Genomic DNA, 16,217 nt, shown 5'->3' with positions numbered 1-16,217 from the left:
AAGGAGCAGTTCAGATGTCCTCCCTGTATGGCACCTTTCTGTGATCTTTCGTTTGACTTTGCCCAAATGCTGTTCAGTTTTTTACCTCTGTGGTCATGAGGCCTGGAATCTGGAATTGTGGGAAAGCTATGGCAGAATGGCCAGTTCCATGCTGCGTGGACCAATGCTTTTCTGGATTTCTAGTCCTTCACACAGGACTCGGCCTTTAAGCTTCGGATATCTCCACCTCCTCATACATATGCTCCTCCTGCATCCTCTTCAGCTCCTTCAGATCTTCCCGGTGATTTTCTTTAAACTCCCGGAGAGCCGCCATCTTCTCCTCAAACTCTCCAGTGGCACAGTGGTCCTGCCATTCAGGATCCGGCAGAAGGTATCCCACAGGATCGCCCAGCATCGCTTCGACCTCCAAGGCTAGGGGGCCATAGGTGGAGCTGCTGGATTTGTAGCGCCTGCTGAAGAGGTTGACGGGCCGCAGGAAGTAGTGCGGGAGGTTTCTCTTGGCGAGGGTGTGGCGTAGGAGCCTCAGGAGGGCTTCCAGGGAGGACAGTAGAGTCTCCCACTGTTCCTTCTGCGGGTAGATTTCACAGCACCACAGCAAAATGGTCTGCAAGAGGAAGAGAGGAGGGAAATGTTAGGTATTTGTGGCTCTTAGAGGTTCAACAGCATGGGCAGTTCTGGTGTGCTTCAGGAAGTTGGGAAAAAGGAATGTGGAGCGCATCATATTGCTGACTCCTTGGCTACGTTTTCCTCCATTCTGACTAGAAGCAAATATAAGGGCCTTGATATCAGGTTCCAAGTGTGTGAAAGAGGCCCCTGAGGGGATGGAAAACACTGGCCTGGCGACAGATAGCACTGCTTGCATTTCGGTTATTTTACCTCACCAGTCGGTGCAGCATTTAATTAGGAGATTCACCTTGAGATGGTAGGAAGTCAAGATTTTGCCGTACTCTGGCGTCCATTTTGTCACGTTGACAAACTTAAGCAGTCTCAAAGCTGCCGCCCTCTGCCCGCCATCAGCGTCAACGTCCTCAAGAATGACAGTCTCGGCATGGCTGAAAGAGAGCCTGGGCCCAGAGAGAGATTGGCTCCATTAGAACACAGTGTTTATGGAAAAGAAAACAGTTCCTTAGTTGGATGAACTCTTAATAGTCCTCTTAGCTCCTATTGTTACTGCAGGAGGCAGAAATGAGATGGTATTAAAAATAAAGGTTTGATATTTCAGTGGAAGCGTAACATATCTTGCCTTAAGATAAAAGGCCTTTTTTTGGCGGAGGGAAACCCCTTTTATTAAACTTCAGAAATAAAAATTGAGCCAAAAGGTCAACTTTTGACTACTGAAAAAGTTGCCTGTTTCTGAATGCATGCCAAGCGCTGCTTTCCCACCAGAGAGTAACCTTTTGCTCCCTCTCGGCTGCTAAGTTTGTTTACTTTTTTTTACCTCCAAAATCCTCCCTTGGCTATCAGCTCTGGTCCAACTTCCTGAACGACGGCTGCTTTCCGGAGAAAGCTTTTCTTTTCGTTGGCCAGGTCCCCATCCCACCAGTCGGAAAGGTGGGCCAGGTCTTCTCTCAGCCACTGGTTGGAGAGCTTGAAGGCTCCCTGGATGGCAGGGACCAGCTTCACTGGGACAGTTTCCGTCCCTTCAAGGAAAACCAACTGGATGGCAGGACTCTCCAAATTCAGGGCCTCCAGTGTGATGTTCTCTGCATAGGGCACAGACAAAGCATGATTGCCCCCAGGAATCAAGGGGAAGGAACAATAAAGTTATTGCATTTTTCATTTCTTCAATGCCTTTCTTGAGGGTTTTGGGAATACCTACAGCAGTGTGCAGCCTATAAATCTTAATGGTAAACCAGTCATGGCATTACAACAGTAATAGAAACACAAGCAAACATAAATAATAGCAAGCCAGTCCTGTTACTCTCCCAAGAATCTAAAAGGCTAGGTGATCAGAAATATTTTTACAGTGGTGCCTCGCAAGACGAAAAGAATCCGTTCCGTGAGTCTCTTCGTCTTGCGGTTTTTTCGTCTTGCAAAACAAGCCCATTGGCGGCTTAGCGCTATTAGCGGCTTAGCGGATCAGCTGATAAGCGGCTTAGCGGATCAGCTGATAAGCGGCTTGGGGAAAAGGGGGGGGGGAACCCCGCAGGAACTCGCAAGACATTTTTGTCTTGCGAAGCAAGCCTATAGGAAATTTGTTTTGCGAAGCACCTCCAAAACTGAAAACCCTTTCGTCTGGTGGGTTTTCCGTCTTGCGAGGCATTCGTCTTGCGGGGCACCACTGTATTTAAGTATAAAGTCTGTCCCTTATACAGAAGGATAGGTGGCAGGTCTGTGATGTGGTTACCTGCCTCCACTCCAGAAGAGGTCATACTCTGTCCACAGAGCTCTTCCAATGCAATTTTAAAATCTATTCATATCTGACTGGTTAATTATTGAAGGAAAGTGTTGGCAAGGACAGAACTCACTCTGATATTTTTACATTTGAGGGAATCTGCAATAAACATACATCTCAAAAAATAGACTCACGTCTCATCCAGTTGTCTATCTTGGGTACGCGGGAGCGGAAGAGTTTTTGCCGGAAAACAGGATCTAATGGTCAAGGGGGAAATTCAAGGAATGCTGCTAAGTTCAATTATATATTTGGAAATAAGCAACCGTAGGCCAAATCCAACCCCCCCCCCCTTGCAAATGGCTTCTCCCAATGGGAAAATAATTTCTACATGTTTTTGGACTTACCATTTTGCCGGGGATGGGTGCACTCTGGGAAGGCAGGAAAGAAAAGTTCGAGAAAATAAGTTAATGGAGAATTGCGAATGGCCTGACATTCAGGCTCCCAAACCCCTACTCCAATGTTTCCTAAAAAGGATTGTTCTGCTTTTAATTACATGACAAGTGGAAATTCATTATAACAGGTGCAGCTTTTCTCAGCGTGGTGATGTGATATTAAGCCTGTTGAATTTCCTCCTGTTGCATAAATATAGGGTACCTGTTCAGAACAAAGGCGGCAACCTGAATTTCTTTAGGATGGCTGCCAGGTCTCCTTAGAGGAAAAGCACCTGTAAGTCCAGGTATCTGAGGAATCGGATTGTGAGGTTTACAGAATAGCATGCTATAACGGGGGGAGGGTGTGTGTGTGAGACTGACTACAAGTTTAGGAGTTCAATTTGTCCCTCTCTCAAGCAACCCTCAGACCAAAGGAAATGTTAGCACGCCACCTGCACTGACATGGCTGTACCTGGGTCCAAAGCGATTTCTATATGTCGGTGAAAGTCCTCCAAGATTTGGACAGGGTCCAGGTGGTGGTGGCTGAGGCTCTCCTGGACAAAGAGAAAACAAAGCGGGTCACTGGATTTTGCATCCCCTTGGGTTGGAAAAAGGTAACCCCAGATCCACCAGGAGGTGTGGATTTAGCGGGTCTTAGCTGAGCTGGGGGCTACACCAGTGTAAAACCCACACTCCCTGGCTGTGCTCACGCCAGCATAAAGCACAACCTCAGACTACACCAGCCTAACTTAAGCTGGCATCATTTAAGACAGTGGGAATTTTACCAGCTTCCCATAGCTTGGATTGTTCTGCCCGTCTTTAGGTGGTTTCACAGTATAAAAGGCACAATACAAATAAATCAAGTTAAACAATCAAATCAGAAAACTGACTTAAAATGTGCTCTGAACATTCAGGTCTCAGAAGTTCCACCAAGTTAATGATAATGTATGATAGTAGTTCTAGTTCATATTGATATTCAGGAGGATTTTACTTAATTGTTTTGTACCACTTCAAAATGCTTATTTTTAGTTCACTTTTTTTTGTACTTATGTGTGATACTTTTATAACGTCCTAAACTGCTTTAAAGACTTTTTTGAAGTAGAATCATCATCATCAAAATGACAATGGTGATGATGCCACTCTGTCGAAATCTACCTTGCACTCATCTAAGAAATCCAGGTCTTCCTCGTCGTCCTCATCCGCCAGGCGCTCCGCTTGCCGGTGGCAGTGGACTTCCACGTACAGCTCCCCGAAAGCCTCGAGGTCCACAAGGACTTTGGTGCCCCAGCGAAACACGGGCAGCCCTTGCTCGCGGAATATGTAGGTGGGCAGCTTCTTTTCATAGCTGCCAGGCTCCTTGGCGATGCCCCCACTTGCGAGCGCCAGCTTGGGGTTATACCTCGCGGGGATGAGGAAGTCGAAACCGTTGGAACTCCCTTCCACTTGAAGGTGCAGCCCTTCCCTGTGGCTGCCGACCGGGATGGGGTCGTTGGGGTAGAGCCCGGTGCTGGATTCATAGGCCCATTTCACCATCTTCTCCACCGTGCTTTTTACCACGAAGAAATTCTTCCCGACCCTCCAGCCTTTGTCCCCGGACAGTAAGACCCTGTCGGCGTAGAACTGCTGCAGGATCGCCTCTCGTTCCCCGGGAGGATCCCCCTCCCCGCTCATTGCCATGGTGGATCACTCTGAAATCCTCCTCCTCCTGTTGTATCGCCTGCCTCCCCTCCCCTCTCAGCTTTCACTTTCCCTTCCTGCCGAGGTCTGTTCATTCACAGAGACTTTTGCTCCTGGCTGCGTCAGAGATGGGAAGAGGGTGGGACGCAAAAACCAGCTTTTAAACTTTCCTGCAAAGTGAAAGTGAACAGAGATCTCCCCTCCTCCTCCTCGTCTTCCCCTGATAAACATTTTATGCAGATATTATTAGCCGAGCCAAGCCATAAACTGTGCTGGGCGCTCCCACTCATTTTCCTTCCTGGGAGGGGAAATGACAAGTGGGAAGAGTTAGAAGCCACACCAGAATTTCCTGGCTGGAAGCAATTCTCTAACATAGGAACCAGGCACCATGCCAGTGGATTTTCTACCCATTTTGCTGCCTGAGGTGACAGATGAGTTGATTCTTTCCCTCTTCCCTTTCCCTGGCCCATTCCAGACTGGCAAGGGGACAGCATGCCTGAGGGCAGCAGGCTCAGCTTAGGGGGCAGAGGGCAGGTTGTGTGGCACACAACAGCTCCATCATCATTCTGCCCATCCCCCATCGCCCACTGACGGCCTTCTGGTGGTTCCCTCATGGCAAGATGTGAAGTCGCAGGGAACCAGGCAGAGGACCTTCACTGTAGTTGCTCCTGCCCTGTGGGACGCCCTCCCAGCTGATGTCAAAGATCTGGAAGTGGGGGGCAGGGGATGTTCCTGCTGCAGGCATGGAGCACTACACCCCCTCACAAAATGGGAGGAGAAACCCACCCGTGGCTGGCTGGCAAGTGAGACACTTTTTTTGCCCCTTGCCCTCATCCCACCTGGGCTCTGGTCTTCCCTGTCAATCATGTTCAGTTACCTCCCCCCCCCCCGCATGAGCTTGGAGATGCTCCTTCAGGTATACAGGGCTGTTTAGGGCTTCAAAGTTCAACACCAACACTTGAGATTGTGGTTGGAAACGTACCGGGAGCCAATGGAGATCTTTCAGGACCGGTGTAATACGAAACATGAACCATCCTAGCAAATCCAGACTTTAAGTAAAACCGTTAAAACAAAGGACACGTTCTACAAGCGTTGGCAATGTTTTATTGTGTATGTAGCTGATAAGGAACATGACTGGCAACCGCTATCAATGCATGGACACAATGGGATGAGATGAAAAACAGGGACCGTTATTTACCACAATATGCTCCATAATGGATAGGATACTAATGTTGAATAATATAGTCCTGTTATAAGAAGGGAGAAATACCATATGTATTGTGGTGCCTCTTTTTCCTTCTTCCTTTTTGGTTGATGTGTTCTATGCATTTATATAGATAGGATATAGCATGAAACTCCCTGCCACTTCACTTCCAATTCTCTTGACTTCCAGCTTTACCTTCTCCCATAATCCCTTGGCTGCTTTTATTGATACCCAAGGAGATGTTGAAGGCAGATGGATCAGAGTTCTGTCCTATGGGCTGTTATTCTTGGTGTGTGGAGAGCCAGTGGATTGATCCCACCCTCCAATTCCTTCTTCTTTGTCCCAGTGGAACCCGACAGCGCTGACCAAAGGCCCTGAGCGGCCGCTGATGTAGCGCAGGACGGTGTTTGGGAACAAAGGCTCAGCGTCGAAGGCGACCCCCAAACTGGAGCCAGCCCCGTAGTCAAAGACACGGCCGAGGTTGGTGCGGAAGGCAATATACTCCACAAAGCTTCCGAAGCGGCCCAAGACTTGCACGATGCCTTCTCCAGGAAACAGCGGCATCACAGATTGGCTCCCCGAGGGGTTCCCTTCAATCCTGGACCACAGGCCGCCGTAGCGAACCTGGATGCTGCAGTGACAAGGGATGGATTGTGGTCAGTGAAGGCTGCCACCTTCTGAGGGACAGTTTTTAACAGCTGCATCTCAGAAACCAAAGGACAACCACTTTTAATTACCACCCAGGTTTCACCACCATATCAGGCAATTTGTACATCATCAGTTCTAAGTCAGCAGGGAAATCGCACAGGAATTTCTGGGCCCAGTTCCACTAGATGAGAGCCTGGGGCTTGCATAAGTCTGTGTGTGGCACTTTGAATCCTGACAACCAGGTGAATGGGTCACCTGATGTCACTGTGATCTGATGCCAGGTGATTGACAGCTCAGTGGCCCCCCACAAGGAGGTAGAGGAGATAAGTGTCCCGCCCACTGGCCAGATGCAGTACCCCCTGCGCTTCAGGGAGCTATGAGAATCCTGATAATCAACTGATCTTCCAGGTGAGTTGAAACAGGTCCCCTGACATCATTGTGATATCAAGCGATTGACAAGTCGGTAGCCCCCACCTCCCTGTAAAACTTGGCTGGATCAAATTCCCCATTCCTGTTCTTTGTGGCTTGGGTCCTCTGCCCAACCCAAATCTAGTGACAAGAACTACTCCTCTTCCTGTAAAGCCTTTGCCCTATCACCAACCAACAACCCAAAGAACTGAGCCTGGGTCAGATATAAATATTTGCCAAAAGCTGTTGTATATCCTGTGGGTTTATCCACATGTGGGTTTATCCACCCTTATCCAGCCATTCATTCATTCATTCATTCATTCATTCATTCATTCATTATTTGCTGTATACAGTGGTACCTCGGGTTAAGTACTTCATTCTGGAGGTCTGTTCTTAACCTGAAACTGTTCTTAACCTGAGGTACCACTTTAGCTAATGGGGCCTCCCGCTGCTGCCGTGCAATTTCTGTTCTCATCCTGAAGCAAAGTTCTTAACCCGAGGTACTATTTCTGGGTTAGTGGAGTCTGTAACCTGAAGCGTCTGTAACCCGAAGTACCACTGTATACAGATGAGCCCTGATGCTATCTACTAAGAAACGTGCGCCACTGTTTTCAGTGACATTGTGGCTCCCCAGTCACTGACGACCCCCTCTGCTAACCTTGCTGAATCTGCCACACGCAGGTAGCACCCCAAAAGACATACAAACCTCAGTATATACTTGTTGTTTGCCTGTATTCTCAGAGCTGTTATGGGACCATCCAGCTGATTCCTGGACTGGTCAAAATGTTCCCCACTGCTGCCGCCATATTCTCCGGAGTAAGACGAGGAACTTGCCTGGGCTGGATCCACAAAGGGGGGTGAGCAACAGGTTAACAAATTAAAAGGCAGGTTGATTTAATCCATTATTGACCCTTTTCTCTAAACTCAAAAGTTCCAGAAGTTACAACCTTTCACTTCATCCCCTGGATCATTTTGCTTGCCGTTTTCTGAATCTTTTCCAGCCTAGCGGCACCGGCTGTTGCTTCTTTTAAGCTGTGTGCATGCTATCCCTTGGAAGCCCATTCCTTCCCTCAAAGAATTCTGGGTCCTGTAGTTTGTTAAGGGTTGCTTGGAATTGCATTGCTGTGAGGGATGAACTACAGGGCCCAGAATTCTTTGAGGGAAAGAATGGGCTTCAAATGAGATTTAAAGGCATATACACAGCTTAGTGCAGCCTTCCAATGCATATTCCCTTGCAGCCAACTCTCTCTCTCTCTCTCTCTCTCTCTCTCTCTCTCTCTCTCTCTCTCTCTCTCTCTCTCTCTCTCTCTGCTGCTCCTCCTTGCAAATTATCACAACATTTCTTTTAATTCTCCAGATGCAAAATGCAGTAACAGCTAGCCCCTTTTGTGACCTTACCTGGACTACCAGATACAACATCACGGAGGAGGAGGCTCAGGATAATGAATACTGGCATCTTGGAAGCTGAAAAGGGGAAGGTCTGGAGGTTTACAAGAGACAAGGTTACAGCTCACATGGGCTTATCAATTTCTTAATCAGATAGCAAAATGACTGGGCTGTCACCTCTTCTCATGGCAATAGGAGCCTGTGAGAATCTGTGGCAGGGAATATAAAATTTATGCAAGTCAAATCCAGATTTTTTATTTTAGGGGAGGGGGTGAAGTGGAAGCCATTGAAAGAGGGAATCATTCACTCCAAGAATAGTATTGAAAATAGCAAATACGATCCTCCAAGGTGTTTTTTTTTCTTCTTAATGTTCTCAAGCCACACTATTCTTTTAGAATCAAATTCTCTGCTTTTGGATGACTAAGCTCTGAATACAGCCTTGGGTGTATCTAACTTCTATTTTAGATGCAAATGTCAGAAGAGTTTTCAAAGAAAAAAAAATCATCTGAAGCTAAAGAATAAAACGCCATGTTAACGACAATGTATTAAAACACACTTTTTTAAAAAAAGCACCTAGGTTCTTTAGGCTGCAATCCTTACCTGGGAGCAAGTCCCACTGATGTTAATGGGGCTTATTTTTGAGTAGAGCTGTATTGACTTTCGCTGTTACTGTTGTTTTTTTAAACACCCTTGCTTCCTCCCCCTTGCTTCCGTAGCCATTAAAAAAGAGATATTTATTTATCCCATATTTTTTCCCTCGAAAAATATTGAGAGATGCTGCATTATGTATAACTTCAGCCTTGCAATTTGTCGCTTTGGTGAGCCTACTTACAGCAATACTCGTTTCTCCAGCAAAACTCCAGCAAATTACCTTGTTCAGGTGGACCCCTCCTTGTGCCTCTGCTACATTAATGCCAAGAAGGCATTACAAGTTCTTGAAACCTGCCACTCTTGCAGAAAATACAACCTTCTCTTTGAGAAAAGTGGTTCCTATTGGTTTGGCACCAAGTTATCTTACTCAGGGAGTTTCGTTTTACCTGCTTGTAGGCACCTGGGCTACCAAACAGTTCCTCTATTGTGATCTAATATTTCCTCCTACCTGTTCGATGTTCAGAGAGCGAAGGTGGATTCCAGAAATCAGAACAGAAATGTAATCAAAGGCTTCAACATTATTTTTAAAAACTCTTGCAACAAATAAAGATATAGACATTTCTTTGCTGACTAGGGTTAAAAACAAAATCTATTGCCGTGGCATATTAGAAAATAGGCTTAAGATTTCCATGCATGCAACTTAAATAGCAATACTGTAAAGGCAACATAAATAATGGCACTCATCTCTGAACTTTGGAAACAGAAGGAATAATTTGCAATGAAATTTGCCGAATCTAAGGTTACCAAGAAAAACAAAATGGTCTGGCCTGTTCGTGTGCTTTTAACAGCAGTTTGGGGCAGCACAAAACCAGCTGCTGGAAGTTTTTCAGGGCATGCAAAAATGCACTTAAGCCCTTCTTAACTACTGAACAGGTCCTTTTCCAGAGAGCCAGGGGGCGAGGATTTGAAAACTGGCACCAACATCTGGCATCTCTCCTCCAAATCTATAAAGACAAAACAAGCACAGTCTTCATCCGTGAAATGTCTCTGGGTCTGGTTCAGAGGCGTAGGAAGGTCAGGTGGTACCTGGTACGGAAAATTTCTTGTCACCCCCCCCCCCCACACACATTGATTTTTAAAAAATATTTTTTGCCTGCAGAAATGGTTTTACGTTATTTCATATTTTCTTACAAAGGAATGTGGATTCTGGGCTTCTGGTAACAAGTAGGCGATTATAGACAGATACTTAAATCTACAGGATGGATTGTGTTTGGGCTTGTGTTATTTTATTTTATTTATTGTTTATTTATTTAATAAAATTTATTCTAAAAAACCTGCAAAGTGGTTTACCAAAAAAACAACAACAACAACAACAAAACACCATAGCAGTAAAATCAAGAAAAATTTGCTGCATGCAGGGGGCAGGGCGAAGGCAAGACAAGGCCTAATCTACTTGGCCTAGTCTCATTTTCTTCACATAGGCCAACTTTCCAGGACCCGGGAAGCCCAGTGGAGGGTAGGGCAGTAGGGTGGTTCATAAAAAAGTTTTTTTTAAAAAAATGCCTGCTCCAAAGGTCTTATCTTACTAAACTAGGGGTTATATAGTATATCTGAAATTTCATGCATATCAGTTAATATCTTAACCCTACTCCACTGAATTGAAATTTCAGCCTTCACGACATAGGAAAACGGCCAAGTAAACAGCTATTTTCATGGAGGAGGGTCAAAGTATTAACCAATATGATGAAATTTCATTTATAGGTATATAATCCCTAGTGTAGTAAGATAAGACCTTCGGAGCAGGCATTTTTTTAAAAAACGTTTTTTTATGAACCGCCCTAGTAGGGCCGTAATTGTTTCTTGATAATTTGTCACCCCTCCCCTCCATGATGGCACCTGGGGCGACCCGCCCCCCCTCCCTACGCCCCTGGTCTGGTTGCTGTTAAAAATATAGAAACAGAATCTGTTTTTAAAAAGGGAAAGAAACTAAGGCAGCCTTTGATTGGCAACTAGCCCAGCTCCTGGTCCCGATTCTGCAGCCTGGCGGGCTGCACTTTAGTGCTCATGATTACAGAGTTTGTTGCTTCATGTTTGAACAAAGTCGGTATAAAAAGGGGAGGGAATTTGGCAATCCTGGACCCAGGAAAACCCCAGGAAAGGTCCTAGAACTCAACCAGCTGAGAGCAGCCTGTGTATTGTTAAGGGGTGAACCAAGCACCCTAAACTCCAGGATGTTTGGGCTAGAGACTCCAGGCCCTTCCTCTTCCTGTTTTTGAACTTTTTATTCTTCTTAAATAATCTTGCCTACATGGAGGCTTGGCCTGCCGCAAAGCACAGCAGAGGCAAGACTCAGCTGCCCAGGTGCTTGTTTGTTTGAGGTTTAATATATATGCAACCAGCTGTTCTTGCCAATCAATTGTGGGTGGAGCAACGCCCCCAATTCACACACAGTTTACGAGATCCAGAGATCTAGATGTTCCTGCTGGCACCCCATAGCTCTGAGTAAGCAGCGTCAAGTCGGAGTCCCTGCCTGGGAGTTGGCTTGAATTTGCATCTCTACATATAAACTGACACATGTACATTTACATCAACATTCACAGCCAGAGCCTTTCTACTACTTAGCAAATATGGCAATATTTGGTCCTTTAAAAAATATATTATAAAATTCAGTTTTTAACAATATATAACAATGCATAACACTTATACATTTTTATCTAGATAATTCAGAAACAATTACGAAACATTTCTGATTGAGATATTATAATACTATAGATATTTAAGTATTAACAAGAAAATAAAACCTAAAAGGGGGGGGGGGAGAGAAAATAAAGGAGGTGGGGGAATGCAGAAGGGGATGTTTTTTGAAAGCCATACAGCATTTCTTAGATACATCAATTAACAATATTTGAGTGGCAGTGGTTTTTCAGTTATAAAAACTTAGTGACTCCAATGAGTGTGGATCAGGGATGATTAGATTAAAGGTCTCCCTGATCTGCCCATCTGGGAGGGGTCATGCTGCACCCAGGTTTGCCCTGTGAGAAGCTGAAGCAGCACCTTAGCCTCTCTTCTGGCAGGTGGAATTTGCAGTCTAGTAACCATCCCTCCCTAGAAGACAGCATATACAGCATTAAACCCAACACAGATCTCAGTGACACTTTTCTGCAGAGGCGCAGAAATGCCACAAGGTGGCAGCAGACACTGCAGAGCTGCCATATAACCTGGGTGGCAGAACCTGTGTCTATATTAGTTATATTAGCTACTTCACAGACATAATATCTGAATAGCAGCCTTTTAAGAACTTGAAACGACCTTATGGTGACTTTACCACCACCACAACCCCCAAGCTGATTTACATCACCTGGGTTGATTTACAGATAAGCCATCTTCTGTTGTAGAAATGATCACAATTCCCTCCAGACTGGAACTTTAACAGGTAATATTTGGCAAAATCAATGACAAACCTAGACAGCATCTTAAAAAGTAGAGACATCACCTTGCCAACAAAGGTCCGTATAGTAAAAGCTATGGTTTTCCCAGTAGTGATGTATGGAAGTGAAAGCTGGACCATAAAGAAGGTTGATCGCTGAAGAATTGATGCTTTTGAATTGTGGTGCTGGAGGAGACTCTTGAGAGTCCCATGGACTGCAAGAAGATCAAACCTCTCCACTCTGAAGGAAATCAGCCCTGAGTGCTCACTGGAAGGACAGATCCTGAAGCTGAGGCTCCAATACTTTGGCCACCTCATGAGAAGAGAAGACTCCCTGGAAAAGACCCTGATGAGGGCACAAGGAGAAGGGGACGACAGAGGACGAGATGGTTGGACAGTGTTCTCGAAGCTGCCAGCATGAGTTTGACCAAACTGCGGGAGGCAGTGGAAGACAGGAGTGCCTGGCGTGCTCTGGTCCATGGGGTCACGAAGAGTTGGACACGACTAAACGGCTAAACAACAACATTTGGCAGTATTTTTATCCTGTCATTCCTTTAAAAAACTCAAGGCTCTTTTATCCTCACAAGGAGCCTGCGAGGTGGGGCAGCCTGAGGCTGTGGAAACACACCATAAAGTTAAAGCACAAAGAACCCTGGGAACTGTAGTTTACAAAGGGCGCTGGGAACTGTTGCTAATTACATTTCCCAGAATTCTTTGGGAAGAGGTGGAGGAAATGTGCCTTAAATTAGCTCTAAATGTATGAGTCCGCTAGGCCCCACCGACAGAGGAGGTGGACCACCAGAGGATGCTTTGCCCAGGGACTCCTCAAATCTAGAGCTGGTCCGGGAACAAGAATCTGAACTCGGGTCCGACATGTGGTGTCATCTGGGCTGCACCACGTGGGTTGTCAACATGAGCTGCTTCGCCCCAGGAGAATCATTCCCAGAGGTTGTAAAGGAAATAATTTCACCGGTTGAATTTCTGCCTCTTATGCACCAATACTGGCATCTTGCCAGAAGGAAAAGTGACTTGGTCTGTAGCTGTTGTCTGTAAGAAAAAAAAATGCCAACCTCATGAACACTATTTATGTGCATTTCCTCATTTTAAACCACACAGAGAAGCATGTTTTGTGACGTCGCTGGAGGACAGGGAGAGGGGAATCATAGAGTGTTTTGGCTTTGAACAGAGGTCCCCTGGGAAATCATAGAGTCTGCACCATAGAGAGATAGTTATGAAACAAAATCTGGTCAGTAGGTCGGATCCTGACCTCTCCCATCCCCAGCAGGTGGTTTTGACCAGTGTGTGGTATAAGGATTCCCAAACCTAGCTTCATCCAGGCGGTCTGCGGCATGTTTACAAAAATGCAATTAAATTATGGGGGAAAGCCATTGGGGAGTAGCAGTCTGTGTTCTTTTAAAATAGACCAATCTTTCTGTGGCTTCTCCCTTTGCCTCTTTACCCTTGAAAGAGAACTGCGCTTTTAAAAGTGTGGTTATTTTTTTGTGAAAGTGGAGTTGCTGAAAAGTATCGTTGCCACCACTTTTTCTGCTGGGGCTCCCATGCCTCCAGCCTTTGTGCAGCAGGCAAAACGCAAAACAAAATGTGCATATTTTCCTCTTGGCATGGAGACACAGATCTAAGAAACTCTTAACTAGCTGAATATTTCCCTTTTTCAGGCAGTTCCCTGAGGGTGCAAGTGCCCTGCCAGGAAATAAAAGGGGCAATCTTTGTAGCTTTCTGAACTTCCAAGAAATGAAATCAGAGCAACGAAACACTTGTTATTAGTTTTTTCCTTTAGGCGCTGCTTGTCATATCATCAAGCAGATTCTCACAACAGCCCTGCAATGTAGGTCTTTGTTGCTAGGTAAAGGTAAAAAGGGATGCGGGTGGCGCTGTGGTCTAAAACCACGAGCCTCTTGGGCTTGCCGATCAGAAGGTCGGCAGTTCAAATCCCCGCGATAGTGAGCTCCTGTTGTTCTGTCCCAGTTTCTGCCAACCTAGCAGTTTGAAAGCACGCCAGTGCAAGTAGATAAATAGGTACCACTGCGGCGGGAAGGTAAACGGTGTTTTCATGCGCTCTGGCTTCCATCATGGTGTTCTGTTGCGCCAGAAGCGGTTTAGTCCTGCTGGCCACATGACCCAGAAAGCTGTCTGTGGACAAACGCCGGCTCCCTTGGCCTGAAAAGCGAGATGAGCGTCGCAACCCCAGAGTCGCCTTTGACTGGACTTAACCATCCAGGGGTCCTTTACCTTTTTTCTTTTACCTTGTTGCTTCTGGCAGGGGCGTGGTGAAATTGAGAGACACACACAGGCTTGCTTGTTGGCGAATGCACTGCCGAACCAAGCTTAGCACTAGCTGTAAGGGCGGGGAAGCTTCACCTGTTGAATTTCTGCCTGCAGGGCAACAGTTAAGGCCACAGGAGCGTTGCAGGATTAAAAGCCCACCTCCCCACCCTGCTTCCGCTCCGGAACTGGACTGCCTGACTCATCCGCCTCTTCAAAGGAGCCTCGCTCCCTTTTCTTTCTTTTTGGCTCGAGTTCCTCTGGAATGTCTGAAATTAATTATTTTGACTAGCAAGTGGCACCGCGGGGACCGGCTTGAGTGAGAAGGGGACCACGAGCACTCCTGAGACAGCCTGGGAGGGGAAAGTGGACCAGCCCCCCCTCCCCAAAAAGGGGCGATAGGCTAGGCAGGGAGGGACGCACACCAGGACACGTGGACTCCCAGCCCGATCTCCTGGGTTCCCTCTGTGTGTGTGAGAGAGAGGGAGGGAGAGTCATTTGTTCTGTCCAACTCCCTGCCGACTCTCCTCCTTTCAATCTGTGATTCATTCTGTTGTTCCGGCTGGCTAGCTCCATCTCCCAGCGCACACACACACAGCCCCACACATTCCTTCCCCATGAGTTTACCCCGTCTGAGCTTTCTCCTCCTCTTCTGCAATTTCCATCTCTTTAATCTTCTCGCGGTTGCCTCTCCCGATTTTTAAATGCAATTTAAAATTATGGTCCTTTAAAAAAGTAGCAAAAAAGAAAGAAGAAGAAGAGGATTCCCCATATTTGATGCACGTGTTTCTTCTCCTTCCTTGGAGGTTTTTAAGCAGAGGCTGCTTGGCCATGTGCCACGGATGCTTTAGTTGAGATTCCTGCATCGCAGGGGGTTGGACTAGATGACCCCCAGGGAGTCCCTTCCAACTCTACAGTTCTATGGTTCTTTGAGGATAGCAACCCTTACACAACAGTCCCTGAGTGTGTGTGTGTTTATTCGTAAGTGAGGCCCATTGTAATGATCAGCGGGGTCTTACTTTCTGTTGCCACCTTATTAAGTCCATATTAAGCCTTGGTCTAAATAATAATAACAATTATTATTATTATTATTATTATTATTATTATTATTATTTATTATTATTTATACCCCACCCATCTGACTGGGCTTCCCCAGCAGAATGAGGGGATCAGAGTTCTGAGGCGGCAGAAGGGATAGTCTCTCATATATATATATATAATTATTTGGTTTTTCAGATTAAAAATTTGTAGTCACATATCCAATATACAACATAGAAACAAGATTCCAAAGAACCTCCTGGACTTCCCTCCTCCCCTTTGTAGGTCCTATTGTTAATCATTTCCTCCTGTATCTTTTATAATAATCCAAATCTTTTACCTCTTCACAGTGTCCAAAATTCACCATTAAACTGGCAGAAGGGATAGTCTCATTTCAAGGGGGGGGGGGCTTTTCTTTTGTTGATGCTTCCTTATAAGTTTTTGGGTTTTTTTAACCCACTTTCTACAGATTATATATCCTATTAGAGAGACGGACAGACAGACAGATGCATGCACACACATCTAGCAGGGCAGGAAGTGGCCAGAGACAAAACCATTCTCCTCAAATACAGTGGCCATTTAGATGTTTGATGGACTACAACTCCCATCATCCCTCACCACTGATCACATGAGCTGAGGCTAATGGGAGCTGGAGTTCAACAAAATCTGGAAGGTCAGCACATGAATAATCAAGGCTAGGTTTCCTCCATTCTAGTACCATCCTGATGTTTGGACTCATCAGCCTGGGAAAGCATGGCCAATGGTTAGGGACCATGGGCAGGTTGACCA

At 46.0% G+C, this 16,217-nt stretch overlaps 2 protein-coding genes across 2 annotated transcripts; both read right to left on the bottom strand.

Annotated features, from left to right (window-relative positions):
• Positions 1–205: 205 nt before the first annotated feature.
• LOC128398901 (uncharacterized) lies at positions 206–4,642 on the bottom strand. The gene is made up of 7 exons (XM_053360165.1): positions 3,922–4,642; positions 3,239–3,320; positions 2,740–2,763; positions 2,530–2,592; positions 1,439–1,703; positions 914–1,064; positions 206–604 (listed from the first exon to the last, which is right to left on the bottom strand). The coding sequence occupies exons 1-7, from the start codon at positions 4,441–4,443 to the stop codon at positions 206–208; spliced, it is 1,506 nt and encodes a 501-aa protein (XP_053216140.1). The 5' UTR covers positions 4,444–4,642.
• An 888-nt stretch (positions 4,643–5,530) lies between these two features.
• On the bottom strand, positions 5,531–9,467 carry LOC128400918 (zymogen granule membrane protein 16-like). Its single transcript, XM_053363629.1, has 4 exons — positions 9,189–9,467; positions 8,102–8,183; positions 7,410–7,542; positions 5,531–6,278 (listed from the first exon to the last, which is right to left on the bottom strand). Exons 1-4 carry the CDS (start codon positions 9,297–9,299, stop codon positions 5,918–5,920), a joined length of 687 nt encoding a protein of 228 aa, XP_053219604.1. The 5' UTR covers positions 9,300–9,467; the 3' UTR covers positions 5,531–5,917.
• Positions 9,468–16,217: the final 6,750 nt, after the last annotated feature.

Source organism: Podarcis raffonei, chromosome 13 (genome assembly GCF_027172205.1).
Source record: "Podarcis raffonei isolate rPodRaf1 chromosome 13, rPodRaf1.pri, whole genome shotgun sequence".
In the NCBI taxonomy this organism is placed as follows: Eukaryota; Metazoa; Chordata; class Lepidosauria; order Squamata; family Lacertidae; genus Podarcis; species Podarcis raffonei.
The sequence above is the reverse complement of the archived record's forward strand: the minus strand, read 5'-3'. Positions and strand labels throughout refer to the sequence as shown.